Below are 18,328 nucleotides of genomic sequence, written 5' to 3'. Positions count from 1 at the left end.
AAAACACTATTAAATACGAATGACACATGAATGTTTATTATTGTATATAAACTGTATAACAGAGGCACTGTTTATAATTTATTCACCCTTAAACCAAGGGGGGGGGGGGCGGGGAACTTTTTGATTAAAGTTTTTGTCACATGTGTGGTTGTGTTTATTCGTAGTAGGTGAAAGAGAAGTCGTAGAAGTGTGTGAGCGCGTGATCGCCCTCCTGAACGACGCTGTTGTGATTGATGTGTTTGATGAATTTGAGAGTTTCTTTGTCTCTGTACACCAACGCCAGAGAGTTCTCCTCAGGGTACACGGTCAGGAGCTGCAAACACACACACACACACACACACACACACACACAAAATGACTACAAAATGTAGATTTTTTCCTCCAAACTCATTTAGAATAGAAGTCTAAAGGCAGATGTCGAACTTCACTCTTTCTGAAATGGAACTCCTTTTTCAGAGGGAGGAGTTTGTGGAACCTTCAGGAAAGTGTACATATATGTGACGTATTTACTACGGAACTCCTTTTTCAGAGGGAGGAGTTTGTGGAACCTTCAGGAAAGTGTAAATATATGTGACGTATTTACTACGGAACTACTTTTTCTACTGTTGGAAAGTTGTATAAAAAGTCCACAAGAACAGCTCAGAGAACATTTCTCACATCTGTCTCATGTACTTATCGATGAAGTTCGACGGCTGCGTTTGGACTCTGCTACAATCGTGCTACTAGTGTGATGTCATCACCGACCTCTTCGTCTTCGTCGCGCGCGATGTACGATGCAAATCCTCCAAACTCCGCCTTCCATCCTGAAACGGAAAAGGACTCTTAACACTGTTTTCTGTGATCCAGCAGCCAAAAACTGGACGGCCGTGAGAATGCCAACTTTGAGCCGTGAGACAGGTGATTGAGAAGAGTGAGATGGGTGAAACAGGTGTCAGGGAGGAGTGAGACGAGTGTCGGGAGTCAGACAGGTGAAACAGGTGTCAGAAGAGTGAGACAGGTGAGACAGATGTCGAAGATTTTAGAAAAGGTTGTAGCAAAGCAGTTATGCTCGTACCTAGATAGGAATAACATTCATGAAATGTATCAGTCAGGATTTAGACCTCATCACAGCACAGAGACAGAGTTAAAGTAGTTAAAGTAATAAATGACCTTCTACTGACCTCTGATCAGGGTTGTGTCTCGCTGCTTGTGTTACTCGACCTTAGTGCAGCTTTTGATACTATAGATCACACTATTCTCCTTGATAGATTAGAAAATGTTGTTGGCATTAAGGGAACAGTCCTCTCCTGGCTCAGGTCTTATCGGACCGATCGTTATCAGTTCATAGATGTAAATGGAGACTTCTCCACGCATACTGAGGTTACCTTTGGAGTTCCACAGGGTTCTGTTTTAGGCCCACTGCTTTTTTACTACATATACGCTACCCCAGGACAAATTATTCGTAAGCATGGAATTAGCTTCCACTGTTATGCTGATGATACACAGCTGTATGTTTCAGCGAAGCCAGAGGACAGACAGAATCTTAGTAAAGTTGAGGATTGTGTTAAGGACGTTAGACGTTGGATGTTAACTAACTTCCTTTTACTTAATTCTGATAAAACAGAAATACTATTATTAGGATCACGTGTAACTAGAAGTAATCTTTCTGATCACATGGTTACTCTGGATGGTCTTTCTGTTTCATCATGTACAGCAGTTAAAGACCTTGGAGTGATTATTGACTCCAGTCTATCATTTGACTCTCATGTAGATAATATTACTAGGATAGTCTTCTGTCATCTCAGAAATATTTCTAAGATAAGAAACATATTGTCACTACATGATGCGGAAATATTAGTTCATGCATTCGTCACCTCTAGATTAGATTACTGTAATGCCATACTGTCTGGATGTTCCAGTAGGAGCGTAAACAAGCTCCAGTTAGTCCAGAATGCAGCTGCTAGAGTCCTAACTAGAACTAGAAGATACGACCATATCACACTGATATTATCAACACTGCATTGGCTCCCAGTGGAATCTCGCATTGACTATAAAATACTTTTATTAACCTATAAAGCACTAAACGGTCTCGCGCCACAGTATCTAAGCGACCTTTTGGGTTTCTATGATCCGCCACGCCTACTTAGATCAAAAGGTGCAGGCTATTTGACGGTACCTCGAATAGTGAAGGCTACAGCAGGGGGGAGAGCTTTCTCTTATAGAGCCCCACAGTTATGGAACAGTCTTCCAGTTAGTGTTCGGGACTCAGACACAGTCTCAGTGTTTAAGTCTAGGCTTAAAACGTATTTGTTTACTCAAGCCTACCCTGACTAGACTTTCTATTATACTAATTCCCAGTCCTAATAATCTCTTCTCTCCGTCTCTCCTTCTGCCGAGCCACACACGAATTTTATGGAGATACTAGAGATCCAGATCCTTTCTGCCTCTGGATGGAGCTCAAATCTTCTCCAATTCCAGACTGCTGGGACTACGGCTGCTCCTAAGACCATACAGACTTCATATAAGTCAATAATGAACTTTTTCACATTATCTGTTGTTACCCAGATGAGGACGGGTTCCCTTCTGAGTCGGGTTCCTCTCAAGGTTTCTTCCTCTTAAAACATCTTAGGGAGTTTTTCCTCGCCACCGTCGCCACTCAGTGGCTCGCTCAGTTGGGATAAATTCGCACCTTTAATATCTGTATACCGTGTTGATATTTCTGTAAAGCTGCTTTGAGACAATGTCTATTGTAAAAAGCGCTATACAAATAAAATTGCATTGAATTGAATAGATGTCAGGAGTGAGACAGGTGAAACAGGTGTCAGAACAGTGAGACAGATGTCAGAAGTGAGACAGGTGAAACAGGTGTCAGAACAGTGAGACAGATGTCAGAAGTGAGACAGGTGTCAGAAAAGTGAGGGGTGACCAAAAAAAAAAAAGTCAGACTGGCGCTAGTCAGGTGTCAAACAGGAGTGAGACAGGTGTACTGTAGGTGTTAGAAGTGAGACAGCTGTTAACAGTAAGACAGGAGTGAGAGCAGGACAGGTGTGAGACAGGAGTTACCTGTACAACCAAAATAGAGCAGCAGGTCCAGCGCAAACTCTCTTTTTACAGAGTCATGCAGCAGAGTGTAATCACCGTGAGACCAACGGCGGAGCTCACCCACACACACAGGAGGACCTGAAACACACGAGAGAGAGAGAGAGAGAGAGAGAGAGAGAGAGAGAGAGAGAAACGTAAACATCTTCTGCACTCATTCACTGTATTTACATTAGAATTTAAGGGGAACATTAGAGTTTCAAATAAAATAAGCCACGCCCCCGTGCTCATGTCCAATACAAGGAAAGGAAAAGGAAAAGAAAGAATTCCGTCTCTCTAAAAACTGAGGAAAGTCTGATCACCTTTGTTTTTTTTCTTCTCCGTGGATGAAGAAGTGCCACTGGAACCCTGACCATCTGGATCATTAAACTCGTCCTCGCTGTTGTCTGTGTCGCTCCGTCCCTCTTGCCCTTCGCTCCGTCCCTCCTGCCCCTCGCTCTGTCCCTCCTGCCCTCCGCTCCATCCCTCCTGCCCCTCGCTCTGTCCCTCCTGCCCCTCGCTCTGTCCCTCCTGCCCCTCGCTGTCACTCTCATCGTCCCCGGGAGCGAGAGCGTGCAGGCTCAGCCCTGTCAGGTTGGACAGCAGGAGGAAGAAGGCCTCAGACGAGAGCAGATCCCAGCATTCTTTTAGACAGGAGGGCAAACTTTGCAGCTGTGCTCTTGCGTAACACCTAAACACACACACACACACACCGTGTGCAGTCTTGAGTGTGAACAGAGCAGTAATATGATGAAAACTTTACCTGAATCAGCAGCTCACCTCTTATTGGGCGGTCCTCTCCTCTCCCACTGGATTTCAGCCAATCGTAAGGCCTCGATCACCTGATTATATTTCTCCTCCTACAACAGCAAGGGCTCGAGTGTTTTATTCCCCTTACACCATAGACATTTGCCAACAATTACAATTTAATACACATTAAAGAACAACACGTCGTGCTTTTATACGGTGTGTACACTCTCCTTTATTTCCTGTCCTCACTTTACGCTATAGCAGCTGTAAACTCTCGTTCCCTCACCAGCTCTCTCTTTAGAGAAGAGCGACCGTTTGTAGCTGCTATAACGCAAGCCATCAGACTTTCCTCGGTTCGGAGAGAGACGGAATTCTTTCTTTTCCTTTTACTGGAAAGGAAAAAACACACGCAGAAACCGCAAAGAAGCGTAAACACTCCTCTGTCCCGATGAAACGTTACGGCTTCACTTCTCACCGTTACGAAGCGCTGACGCTGGAGACTCCTTCCGTAAACGTTACATAAACGTCTCCTCGACATGCCGTTTATCGAGTCGGTTTTTCCTTTATTAATCCGCTGTTGCTATAGGAACGATAACGCGTTAGAACGAGCGACTCACCTGGAGGAAGTTCGGCAAGCGGATTTCTGAAGTGTCCTCGAACTCCTGCTGCACCTGAGCCTGATACAGAGGATCCATGTACGTCTCATTCACCCACTCAAATAACACTGACTCCTGAAACAAACACACACACACACACACACACAGTTATAGCTGGGGCTTCAAATGGCAGAAACAAAAGGTGTGTTCGTGGACTTTTTGTAAATAAACGTAAAGGTGCTCTACTCGATTTTTTAATTTCTTTCTAGTACAGAAATAAGTGATTAAAAAAATACCGGTTTAAGCCACGCCCCCCCCCTTTTACAAAGAAAAAGTGCTCTATACCATCAATGTAAATCCTTATGAGCCTGATTTTGTTCGTTTAAAGTGTTATTACTCGGCTTCAAGCAGATTCTGGGGGCGGAGTTTTGTGTACATGGGTTCAAGGAGCAAAATAAATAAATAAATAAATCGTTCAAATCTTATTCCGCTCCACCTATTTAACCGTTCGAGACCTAACCGTGCCGCATTTCGATGAAATCATACCTGTTGTACCTTTCCCCTGAAACTAAAACTAAAATAATAACCAATAAATATTCGATAAAATATCAATAAAAGCAATATAAGCCAACAGCCTGATATTTAAAAAAAAACAAAACCTGTTTAAAACTGAATTTTCAGATTAATACAAACATTTAAAAATTGGAAAACGCAAACGTTTTCAACACTATAAGAACAGGGTCGGAGTTTAACCCTGAACCTGACTCACGTCTGCGAGGATGTGTGTGTGACGTGGAACTGCCGGTTCCGTGTAGCGCCGGGGTCTCTGCAGGGACGCGCCGTGAAACCAACCGCTCAGAGACAAGCGACACTTTTCATCAGTAAGAACCTCAGACACCTGAGAGAGACAGACAGTGAGAGAGAGAGACAGACATAGAGACAGACAGACAGAGAGAGAGACAGACAGTGAGAAAGACAGACAGAGAGAGAGAGAGAGAGAGAGAGACAGACAGCGAGAAAGACAGAGACAGAGAAATAGACAGAGAGAGAGAGAGACAGGGACAGAGAGAGAGAGACAGACAGAGTAAAAGATGAAGAGACAGACAGACAGACAGAACTAAAGTCAATAACAACACTTTCACACCTAGGAGTCCATTTATGAATCTGACTCGGAGCAGAATTGATTCTTTTGATTCGTTTGCCATTAGGTGTGGTTTCACACTTCACGTCATTAAACAAACCAAAACGCTAAACCTCGTTGCCTGAGGTGCGTGCAGTGCTGAAACCGTCCTCATAGAATTTTCATTCACTGGTTAGACGTACGGCGACGGAAAAAATTTAACAATGAAGTGTGGGTAGAAATCAGAGAGCACAAAGAGCACAGAGCCAGAGCTGAACCACGGTTAGATAATTATACAGATCTGAAAGAAAAAAAAAAATCTCCAAAACACAAAAAAGAACAAACAAAAGGCTGCAAACCGAAACACACTCTGGGTTTGATTCACTCCCTGCAGTGAGTCGACTCAGAGTCGGTTCAGACTCACTTTCTCACTGTGAAGTGGATCGAGACAACCTCGAGGCTCGAACCCGAGCATAATCGCTGTGAGTGTTCTCACCTGACTAAAGAACCACACAGAGGAGAAGAACACACACACACGCAGAGCTGAGCGCTTCCACACCTCACACACACACACACATCATTACAGCTCAGTGACTCTCTCACCTGCCGCTCAGGTGTAAATAAATGAATAAATGGTTTCTGGGTGTGTCGATACAGGACCAAAGACAACACACTGCAGGAAACACCACGTCTGTTTATAGACATTAGGGCTACGTGTCGAACGAACTGACGCAAAGCAGGAGAAAAACAGAAGTATTGGCACTCATTTGAAGGATGCAGGACAGACAGCTCCAGAACGGTGAAGTAAAAACGGAAATGAACAAGATGTGGTGAATTTTGGTGAGCTGGTTAGCGCAATTTAGGACAACCCCCCCTCCCCAAAAAAAACAAAACAGCAGTTACGCTACGTCTAGATTATACAAGGCTTTCACATGCAGCTCTCGACTGTTTTTATTTCTCACAGCTGCAGATTGGTGCAGTTTAAAAAAGGACTAGCTGTGCGTTACTGCATTAATAATTCATGACCAAAAACAGTGAACGTGTGTGTGTGTCTGTGTGTGTGTGTGTGTATTAACCTGATGGAAGGAAACAGGAGAGACTTCAAAAAACAACAAAGTGTTCCAGCAGGGCAGCAGAGACTTCACTATGCTCACCGGCTCATAATGTTCTACACACACACACACACACACACACACACACACACACACACACACACACACAATATTATAAGGCTGTTAAGATCTGGATTGTGATTGGTCAGGAGGAGTTGATTAGTTTTCTATAGCAGCAGCTCTGACAGTGGTGCAGCTGCACATCACAGCTTTATTTATAACGAACGCGCTCGTTCTGATACTTTATCATTTCATAGACGGATTAAAAAAAAGAAAACTGTAACTGATAAATGATATGTTGAGATTTAACATTTATGGAAGGAGTCTCCAGTGTCAGAGGAGTCTGTACCAGTCAGAGGTAAAGCTGGAACTGTTTATAGCTGCGGTATGCAAGCGACTGTATTATAAAGGAAGGAAAAACCTTGGAGTGTGCCGTTATAGAAAAATAATCAAGTTGTACATTTAAGAAGCTACACACACACACACACACACACACACACACACACACACACCGTCTGTGTTGTATAAATCTAACATTCCTCCGTCACTCGAGTCCCACGGAGGCACCAAATACAAGATGAAGGCGACTCTCCGGCCTTCGAGTTCATCATCGTGACACAGCAAGACGTCTGTGAAAGAGGGAAGACGAGCGACGTGAAGCGGTTACACTCCTTTTGATATCTCACACACACACACACACACACACACACACACACACACACACATCCTGCAGCTCATTATTTCATTACCCGTGTGCTCGTATTTAGCACAGGAAATATCCACGGTCGTCTCCAAGTCCACTCCTAACACCTCAGACAGCCATGAGCGGAACTGGAGGAAAAGAAGTGACCTGACACACACACACACACACACACACACACACACACACACATTGTTCACACTGATAAAAACATAATGTTCTTGTACTCGAAGAAACTCTTAAACGCTGCAAGCCCGTACCTTATTTCAGAAACGTGATGCTCTTTCCTCTTCTTCAGATCATCAGACTGTAAAAGACACAATTCCACATTCCTGTGTTAGTTAATCGGGAACGTTAACTCCAGAACACAATTAAAAAAAACGTCAGAGCTAACCGAGGCACCTGCTGGAATTTGTACAGGTCGTTGGATTTGCCGTGGAAGTTGAGCCGCAGGAGTTCGTCTCTCAGATTCTCCAGGAAACTCTCGTTCTGAACAAAATTCCTGATTCTACAGTGAGGAAACGGCTCACAGTCCAACTGCACGCCGCCTGCACACATCACGCACGTTTCTCACGTCACGTCACAGCTATAGAACACAACGGCTACAGCGCAGAACGACGCCAGAGCGCCACCACGGAATTATTGGCACCCGTTACGAGAACAGACTAACACGACGGTGTGGAATAAACGATTCGTTCAGTTTCCATTTAAACCGGATGAGAAATGAGTCACCGACAAAACGTCACTCATGCAAACATTAAAAAAAAAAAAAAAAAGTGTTTTCTGTCTTTATTTTTTTTTTTTTAATTCAGCTCAAAAGTATTGGCATCCCTGAAATATTCCCAAAGGATACAAACTTTTTCCCCCTTTCTAAAAGTTTTTTTTTTTTTTTTTTTTTAAACGCTTTATTTTATTCTAGTTCTGCTCTTCAGAATCTCAGATTGCTCCTTTGTTTTTGCATAAATATGACAAATTGCACAACATATATATATATATATATTTTTTATCCTTCACCAAAATCTTGAGTTTTGGTCAGTGATGCTTTGGAGCGAGATGTTGTCGTAAATTAAAGTGTATGAAAAGTCATTTCAACACCACCATGGTTGACTCTGCCAGGAGGTTATGACCTGGATGAAGATGGAGCTTTCCGTTAAATGAGACCCAACTTTCACCCAGATCAGCACAAACGGTCGTGGAACCGACATCAATATATTCTCCACGACCATCCCGGCCTGTGGATTTAAAACCCCGATAAACCCGTGGAGTGAAGCGATGACGCCGACGTCCACGTGCACAAACCTGAGAAGCAAGAATAAATAAGACTGAAACGTCGCACGTTAAATCTCGTTAGAAATCAAGTCCGAATGCCGTCGATCAAAACAAAAAATTGTCTGCACTCTCAGTGTGGGAGGGGCATACACTCTTTCCCGTGTCGATCACAGCGACAACAGCCAATCGGGCGCATCTGTGATCTAGTGTATGCGGAAGAGGGCCGATAGCACCGTCCTCAGAGTGTCTTACGCCTCCCCGTCTTGGACGAAGCACGTATCGGTCTCACTCTGGACACTTTTAGCTGCTGGGTGGAAATGGAAATCAAGACCAAATTGGAACTTTAAAAATAAAAGCCTGAAGAAAATTCTTAACATGGCTAAGAGGGAACACGACCAAAAAAAAGCACTCTGGGGGTGCCAATACTTTTAAAACCATAATGTTTTGCATTAGAAATGTGTGTTAAAGTAAAACCATTCATTGTCCCAGTGTGTGTGTGTCTAAGCTCCAAGTATCACTCATTGCATGTGTTATCCATTAGAATGAGAATTATCAGAAGAACATACTTCTTCATAAAGCAATATATTTGTCTTTATGAATGACTAAAAGTCTCGTTCATGTGGTTAGCACCGGTAACCTGCTACAGCTGAAGTTTCTGCTCCTGCTTCTTATTAAACTCGGGTCTAAACACTAGAGATTTAAGCTCAGCCGGGTGAGTCAGTCAGCTGCACGTGCGCAGCACACGAACACACCAACCTCTAGAGAAACTCGTCTTTCTCCTCCAAGCTTCTTTCATTCCGTTCCGGATCACATCATCCTCCAGGTCCGAGCTGAGAACAGCGACTTCACCCTCTTTATTCTTCTTAGCACATTTCCCTTTATTCGTGTCATTCGAGCGCCGTTTAGTAGACATGTCAAGCCTTTAAGTTAGAAGGCGAGTCCGTCGCATGAATTTGACGTCATCAAAACAATCAGCTCCAGACCTTTCCGTCTGTGAAGTAACTCCTTCTGATGAATAAAAACGAAATACACGACACAAACTAGAGTACATGTAACTTTGACAAACAAGACCGACGTCAAGAGCAAACCTGTTTTAAAATAAAATAAAGAAAAACTTTATGAAAACGGTTTAAACAAGTGACCACTGACACTGCCCTGCTGAAAAAAACAACAAGGGAAACCCTCATAGAATTTGTACTGGTTTTAATGGAAACTGTAATGATCCCTACTGGTAATTTTATTGCCTTCCACTGGTGGAAGGACAGTGGTAATGGTTTTAATGGTTAGCAATGGCATTTGTACTGGAAACCATTAGAATTTCTGTGATGATTTCTATTGTTTGTTTGTTTTCTCAGCAGGGTGGACAAGTAAATATTGGGGAAATGTCTCCAGGTCTTTTCCCAGTCTTCATTTGTCCATTTTGGGTGAGTCTGTGTCCACTGTAGCCTCAGATTCCTGTTGTTGGGCGACAAACCCGGCGTGGTCTTCTGCAGTTACAGCTCGTCCTCCCCAAGGTTCAGCATGCTGTCTGTGCTGAGATGCTTTTCTGCTCGTAACGGTTGTAGATAGTGGTTATTTTAGATACCGTAACTTTCCTGTTAGCCTGAAGCAGTCTGGCCATTCTCCTCTGACCATCTCTCATCACTGGATGTCTCCCAGTGTCATTCATTCAAAATGATTACTCCGAGCATTGTGTATTTTATTATTTTGATGATTTTCTTTTTTTTTTTTTTTTTATCAAACTCTGTTGATGAACCAGTATATTAATAATAAGACACACAATCATTTTTAAATATTATTTTTATTTATAATAAGGTCATTACAACAACACACACAACACAATTATTTATAAAGAACATATGAACAATAATTATTTCAACACTGGAACCTTTCTCAGCCCCACTCCACTGCTGAGAATACGCGGGCGCTGAGGAGTCCCCAGGTAAGCCACCGCCCACCGCACCAGCTGCTCTGGGACCCTACACACACGCACACACACACACACACACACACACACACACACACACTCAACTGAACCTTGAACCCTACCCTACTCTTTCCACAAACACATTTTACACGGAACTTAAATAATAAATGTAATAAATAATTCATTTAAAAATGTTGTTTACTCATAAATAAATGGTGAAATGTCTTTTTCACATGTTGTTTTAAACTTTAATTACTTGAAGAACTTTTTTTTTCTTGATTGCACCATGCATTTAGATAGAATCAGACACATAAAATACTTTTAATAAATAAGTAAATAAAGGGAAAAAAAATAGCGGGTGCGTATTTTACTTTGTTTACTTTATATTCACTGATTTATAGGTTTGTTTGTTTTTTTTTCTTTTTCAAGTGGACTTACTTGCACTGTCTGAGAGCCGAGGCGACGTTCGGACAAGGTTCATACGTGTAGGAGAATTTGCTGCCGTCTGAATGGACCTGAGAATGGACACGAGGGGACATTTATTTACAACACAACTAACTGAGAGATTTCGCGTGACTGTGGCGTACGTGTGTGTGCGTACCTACCCGGCTCTTTTTGGCGGGCGGGGTGTGTGACACGTGTAGTATTTTTCGGGGAACGTCTCTTGGGGATTGTTCTTCCACACACACGGCTGAAGTGGGTTTGGTTGGCGTTAAGGGGCTCGGTGTTTGCGGCTCCAGATGCACGTCTGTGGTTGTCGGGTCACTCGGGTGGGCGGGGCTACGTGGAGACGGGTGTGGTCTCTGAAACAGTGGAACGATGTTCCCGGACTCCTCGGCCGAGCCGCTGTTGGTGAGCAGTGAACGGCTGTCCTGCTGCGTGAGCGGCTCCAGACTGCCTACACGTAACGAGAACGACGAGTAGATTTATTGTTCAAACATTCAACAACAACAACAAAAAAAATCAATTAACTTTTTAACAATTAATTTTTTTTAAAGCTACAGACATCACAAACAAACTCAAATATTAAAGCAACTTATTATTTTAAAAAAAGTGTACTAATGACGTATCAACACTGCAAACACATTATTTTGAGCTTCATTCAGGTCTTAATTACAAACTCTTTCGAGAATGACTTCCTTTTTTTTAAATTTACTTTACTGTATAGTTGTTGTTTTTTTTTAAAAAAAAAAAACGTAATAAATATCTGGACTTTAAAAGGTTGAAATATTATTAAAAAACATTAATATTACTTTTAATATTAAAATGCATATTATTGACACTGAATGTATAAATAAATAGTAATAAAAGAGCCAAAATATTTCATTTTAAAATATTTAAAAATCACATAAAACATTACATTCAATTATTATTTAAGATATTAATCTTCCTCTTTATAAGTAATAAAATGATGATTTTTCGTGTAAAACCCCTGTATGGAAAAAGTAATTTAAAAAAATGTCATATTTTCTTTTACAACATGGCTGTTAATTGTATTTAAATATGAATCTTTTTAAGTATGAATAATAATATTAGCGTGTAATATTAATAATAATTATAATGATTAAAAGTAATCCAATTTTTAAGTGCGTATTACTCGTGCAAACCACTTTATGGCAATCTATACCTTTTTTGATCATGTAAAAAAAACAAAAACAAACAAACACACAAACAAAAAGCACCAGCCCCTGATTTACACAAACAACCCACAGTCTGAACAAATATTTTAATATTTATAATATTTATATTAATATCTACTTAAAAGTAATTCATAAAACAAAGCAAACTTGAATAATATACATAGAGCATATTAATAAAAAATAATTATTATTTCAATCATTTCATATTTGGTAGATTCTAATTAGCCGGCTCTGTAACCGATTACTCTAATTAACTCACATAGGAACGAACACACACACACACACACACACACAGGTTATATTTAGTAGAATTTTGAACTTAAATCTGGAACATTCTGTGTTTGTATTGATTTAGTAAATAATAAATTACTCTCTGAAGAACATGACGGAGTTGCTAGCAGGTCAGCAGCAGGACAGAACATGTCCCAGGGGCTCTCTCCTTCACTGCTCTCTCCTCCTCCTCCAATACACCCGACCTCTGAGAGGAAGAGAAGAGAAGAGAATGTGTGTGTGTGTGTGTGTGTGTGTGTGTTAGGGGTGGGGGAAAGGGGGAAAGGTGTGGGGGGGAATACAATAACATCGCAATAAGCTCCCTCGAGTCGCATTTACTCTCCTCAGCATTTCCACATCACTGCTCACGTCTCCTACCAGGTCCGGTGTTGTTCAGGATGAGCTGATGCCCATGTTCCGGCCTATCGGAAGCCACGGTGGCCGAGTCTCCTCCCTGATCCCGCGTCGTGATTGGCCGCTTTGCCGTTTCAGCTACATGAGGAGGCGCCAGGCCGCTCGGAGTTTCGCTCAAACTCGACACACCTGAGCACGAGAACATTTAAGGGGGAAACAAAAACACATGCATGGAGAAGCTCGAGCGCTCGTCTGGTGGAATTCCCGAAGGTCCGTAATGATAAGGAGCAATTAATTAGACGGGAGACAGTACGGTACCGGGATCAGCTGTCAACATCTCCCTCTGCTCCTCTGGGATGAGGAGATGAGACACAGGAGTGCTGAAACACTCCTCACTCTGGAAAAAAAACAGGCGCACACACACACACACACACACACATTTGTTTGGATGCTGTACTGACAGCTGGTACCACCCGGTTGCTATGGATACCGGCTTACCCTGCAGCGAAGTCTCTCTCGGTGCCAGTGAGTGGGCGTGGCCACCCCCAGGTGACCCACGGTGGGTGCGGCTATTTTCTTGATTGCATCATTCAGGAGGTCCATGATGATGTCACTGTGCCACGCCCCCATGAGACAGGAAAGTGGGAGTCCTGGAAGGAAAAATTTCTAAATGTGTTATTTGTAAATACGACTCAAAGTACAAGTCAGGTTTAGAGGTAAATAAGGGGAAGAAGGTGTGTGTGCACACCTGTGAGTGTGTGTGTGATTAATGAGTGTGTGTGAGACTCCAACCTGACTGAGAGTTCACAGATGCGACTGAACTCTCCTTCATCAAGGACCTGAAGTGAAAATTAAGAACATAACATCCGGATAGAGAAAAGTGACGATGACAACACACACACACACACACACACACACACACACACACACACCAGGAGTCTGCTTATTATACGTCATATTTATACAAACACAGTGTTCTTCATTTTTTACAAACATTTATTTGTAACTTTTTCTCAGGATCGTTTATGAAGATCATAAAAATTTAGTTAGTTGGAAAAATTGTTCGTATCTGAAATATCCGTATTTGTATTCATCGGTCAGGAATTTGAGTAAATCTGCGTGTAATTCGGCTCGTTAACGTGACCCTCGACTGATCGTCTTCAAATCGTATAAAGTTTCTGCGAGCTTATATACGGATTAGGGTCACATTTAAATCGCTCGTTTATTTCACTTACACACCAATTTCATGACCATTCTGTAAAACCCAAATGCATAAATTCAGACAAATAAGACCAGCCGTCCAATCAGAATAAAAGTAATGGCACCCTATAGAAGGAGGAGGAGGAGGAGGAGTTAACGTGTGTGTTTACGGTAGCTGATGCGCCGCAGTGGCTGAGCTGCAATACTGGAAGGTTTAGCACACGCCGTGTTTAGGAGGAGCTCGTTCACTGTTTGCTCGCCGCTTTCGTCTCTCTGTGAGCTTCGCCTTTTATGGTGTTTTGTGGGTGTGGCTATATGTAAATCAACTGTGACATGAACACACATGGTAACGTACAGAATTTGTTTATTTGTCTGGATTTTTTAGCTCGGTCTGACCATGAGCACAGGTGTACACACACACACACACACACACACACACACACACACGTACCGCCACATCTTCAGGATTTGTTGCCTGACTGACGGCAGCATTGTGCTGGAAGCAAAAGAGACGGTTACAAATGTTTTGGCTTTTTAAACGAGACGGAGTATTTAAAATATTAATAATTAAGTATCACAGAAATGTATAACAATGTTTAATATAATATAATCTTGCCAGCTCGGGGGGCGGTTATGCCGACTGACTCGTCCCACCGTGACGATCTGATTCACGCTGAGATAAAACTGACAGGATTTCTGGGGGGGAAAAAAGAAAAGAAAAAAAAAAAAAGAAGAGAAAGGAAAGAGCACGACTTCGAAGACTCAGAGTTATACAAGCAAAGGGCTGGAAAATAATTAGAGAATATATCTAATCATATTAAAGGGGGTACAAACTTTTAAACTGATTTTTAAAAATCGTTTTACTGTCAATATCTTAACACGCTCATAGGATGATATTTGAAACCAAACACTGCATATCTTACTGCTATTCATTTACTTATCCTGAGGGTGTGTAAACTTTTGCACACAGCCGTGTGCGCGCGCGTGTGTGTGTGTGTGTGTGTGCGCGTTTCTCTGTCCGTACCAGCTCCGGGTCCATGTGGAAGTTCAGCTGGAATTTTCGCACCGACACCGTCGTGTTGTCCAGGCCCGAACACGTGTCTCTCTCCTCCATCCTGAAACACACGCCGTTCAAACCTCAGACCCAAACCCCCATATACACTCACATTACATTTTACAATGACGAATTGAATGAATTCATCGATTCGGGATTTAACTGAACTCCCGGTAGAGGACGAGTTACTTTTCTCGAGCTTTGCAAAAGAAACGCTTCGGAAAAATAACGGCATTTACGCGTAAAAAAAAAAAAAAAAAAAATCAATTACGAAAATCTATTTCAACCAAACATTAATTACTACTATTTAAGAAATGATTTCAAATATTAAAATAGCGTTTAAAACACGAACATAACCTTCAATATTACTCTTACTGACGCAAACCCCCGTATGACAATCCCTGCCTCGGATAATTATTTTTAAATTAAAAAAATAATAATAAAAAGAGGAGATATTGAAGTGTGTCTTGTTGACGAAAAACAAATACATTATACATTTAAACGACCAGATAACATTCAAAATCTTTGTTACTTTTGAAATATGACGTTAAACATGATAATATTTCAAATTTTAATATTAATAACGTAATACACTGTGTAGCCATGCATGCAATCCATACATATTTTGATAATTAATGCAAAATAAATCAATATAAATGATTTTTTATTAAAACAACGCCCACCACCGACTGCAGTCTGAGAACAAATCTATTAATATTCAACAGGTACATTTTTACTAACGTAAATACAGTAAGGCATACGTTTCTACTAAATAAACAATTTATTATTCACTTCTAAATCTTAAATATCTGACGCAGTCATACAGTATTTCTCCTGCTCTGTAATCTATTTAACTCTCGTATGAACTGATGAATGAAATCATAACAAGCGGATATGTCTCTGTCTCTTTAAAAATCTCGTTTCTGAGTTATATTTAGATATTTTTGGTGCTGAAGAAGAAGAAACCCTGCTTTAACCATCGTGTAGAGTTTGGGTAATATTTGAGTGTTAAACACGTTTTTAAGCGTGTCTCGGCTCGACAGGTTCAGGCTGATTTAACACAATAGGCTGATGATGATGGTGTAAAATTAGGCGAGGGCTCAGGTGTTTAGTCGCTGGTGTCATAACATGTAGTTAATAAGTTGTGTGTGTGTGTGTGTGTGTGTGTTGTACTCACTCCTGCATGTGCTCCCAGGCGGCGGCGCTGAGCACCGCGGGGATGAACACCGTCCCATCAGACAGGAACAGCATGCAGGCATCGCTCTCATCCGTGCGCTGAGACTCGGTCAAGTCGCTCACCTACACACACACACACACACATTATTAAACAGACACAGTACGTACATACTATCCATTTAAGACAGATATAATTTATCAGGGCGTGGCTCTAGGGGTGGCCCAGGGGAAAACTTGCCACCCTTCCGAACAATCTGCCACCCCAGTTCGCCACCCCAGAAATCTAATTGCAATTTTATGCATTTCAGATTTACGCCTAAATCTGTAGCTTTGTCTGGAACTTTCCACTTGGCCACGCCCCTCAAAACGTTCCAACAGTCAGATGTTTCAGTGTAACCAATACAGATATGAATATTTATACAAAAATATGCAAATCTGATCTAATAGATTTCTGCATCTTCAGATGGACTGGAGAAAGGAAGAAAGAGCTACGAGAAGTATATGACGTCAGGCCGTCATTTGCATATTTGAATTTGTTAACAGATCACATTTCAGTCATCCCCGTTCCTGTTCTTCTACGGCTTGTCATGCTTCGCAGATTTACGTTTGCGTTAATAAACGTACTGTGAAAGTTGTACGCAATCACCTAACGTTAAGGCGAGATTTAACAAGAGTCGCAACGTTTATTTTGATTTATAGATACGTTATGTAAAGATTACCGAAAGACAGAAAAGCAGGCAATCGTGCTAATGCAAATACCCGGGCGGTACTGCTTTTCGTTTGTGATATGAGGACAACGTGCCACGCTGAAAAGTAAAACCTTCAGGCTTTATCCCACAGTAGAGACAGAATCAGCGGGGGGTTGTTTTTACAGAATTACACGCGTCTGAATGTGTGTCAGAATATCCCACTATTAAAAAGCAATCCGGAAGCCTCAGCATTACATCTCACTGTATGAGGTGCATCCATCTGCGTTCACAGGGAACCTTCAGGGTCGAGGGGAACCTGGAGCCTATCTCAGGGAGCATGGGGCACAAGGCGGGGTACACCCCTCGCAGAGCACAATCACATACAGGGGACTATGGCCACGCCAATCAGCCTTCCATGCATGTCTTTGGACTGGGGGAGGAAACCGGAGTACCCGGAGGAAACCTCCGCAGCACGGGGAGAACATGCAAACTCCACACACACAGGGTCACGGTGGGAATCGAACCCCCGACCCTGGAGGTGTGAGGCGAACGTGTTAACGTGTTAACCACTAAGCCATTAACGTGATACAGGAAATGTTTCCCACTGAAAAGCAAAGTCTGATTAATGATTAGCATGTCCGGAGGCAGAGTCTCACCCCGACTACATGAGCTCTGACCCGGAAGTCGCGTTGCTCTGTTCCGTAGTTCTGAATCAGCTGTTCGATCCACGGCTCCGGTTCACTCTCAGTCCTGTAGCGTCGCATTACCGCTTAAACAGGTTTAAAAACTCCTTTCTGAACGTTTATTTACACCACCGCGACATGTTAAAACGGTTTATTTAATTCCTGTTCTCTTTTCTCGGGTTAACAGCTCATATGTAACGTCAATTTTCGCTCAAACCCCAACATCTGAATTGGCGGCTCGGTTGAACGCTGCGCGCTTGTTTTCGCTCCGTGTAGAAACACGACTAAGGCTTTTAAGTTCCGGTTTGGATGTAAAGCATCCGCGTGGCTCTGCTGCCCTCTTCAGGAACATTTCCGGTTAAACAGAGAACGGTGCTGACAACCGTCCTGTACTCACAATAAACCAAAATCCAAATAATAACAATAACAACTGTTCAGTGGGGCACTTTCCACTGATGGACAAGGCAAACGGGTGCCAATACTTTATACAGCGCGATAGGTTAACTCTACAGTAATTATACACCGTTCAGTTGACTCATGTGGTAGGTGGAGCTGAAAGAAAGAAAAAGAAAACTAAAATTTTTTTTTAAAAAAACATATGGAAAGAAAGAACTGAAAAGTAAATAATTAAAAATAAACAATGTGGAAAGAAGGGAAAAAGTAAGAACTAAAAAGTGAACAAGTGTGGAAGGAAAGAAAGCAAAGAAAGAAGGGGAAAAAAAATTAAAGTA

At 42.0% G+C, this 18,328-nt stretch overlaps 2 protein-coding genes across 3 annotated transcripts; both read right to left on the bottom strand.

The window, feature by feature from the left end:
- Positions 1–40: 40 nt before the first annotated feature.
- Positions 41–9,698, bottom strand: ogfod1 (2-oxoglutarate and iron-dependent oxygenase domain containing 1). 2 transcript variants are annotated; one of them, XM_053635245.1, is made up of 13 exons: positions 9,361–9,689; positions 7,738–7,883; positions 7,596–7,642; positions 7,385–7,485; positions 7,148–7,264; positions 6,600–6,691; positions 5,173–5,301; positions 4,425–4,538; positions 3,838–3,917; positions 3,381–3,748; positions 3,043–3,159; positions 745–803; positions 41–313 (listed from the first exon to the last, which is right to left on the bottom strand). In XM_053635245.1, exons 1-13 carry the CDS (start codon positions 9,515–9,517, stop codon positions 155–157), a joined length of 1,686 nt encoding a protein of 561 aa, XP_053491220.1. In that variant the 5' UTR covers positions 9,518–9,689; the 3' UTR covers positions 41–154. The 2 variants fall into 2 exon arrangements, 1 of the variants encoding a protein (XP_053491220.1); XR_008386966.1 differs by having other exon boundaries at positions 224–313; positions 658–803; positions 9,361–9,698.
- A 647-nt stretch (positions 9,699–10,345) lies between these two features.
- acd (ACD shelterin complex subunit and telomerase recruitment factor) lies at positions 10,346–17,707 on the bottom strand. The gene is made up of 13 exons (XM_053635246.1): positions 17,571–17,707; positions 16,227–16,348; positions 15,020–15,110; positions 14,612–14,691; positions 14,447–14,491; positions 13,588–13,634; positions 13,294–13,445; positions 13,114–13,192; positions 12,820–12,984; positions 12,542–12,649; positions 11,137–11,429; positions 10,970–11,046; positions 10,346–10,583 (listed from the first exon to the last, which is right to left on the bottom strand). The coding sequence occupies exons 1-13, from the start codon at positions 17,676–17,678 to the stop codon at positions 10,475–10,477; spliced, it is 1,476 nt and encodes a 491-aa protein (XP_053491221.1). The 5' UTR covers positions 17,679–17,707; the 3' UTR covers positions 10,346–10,474.
- Positions 17,708–18,328: the final 621 nt, after the last annotated feature.

Source organism: Ictalurus furcatus, chromosome 10 (assembly GCF_023375685.1).
Source record: "Ictalurus furcatus strain D&B chromosome 10, Billie_1.0, whole genome shotgun sequence".
Lineage (NCBI taxonomy): Eukaryota > Metazoa > Chordata > Actinopteri > Siluriformes > Ictaluridae > Ictalurus > Ictalurus furcatus.
Note: the sequence above shows the minus strand (reverse complement) of the source record. Positions and strands in the feature narration are given on the sequence as shown.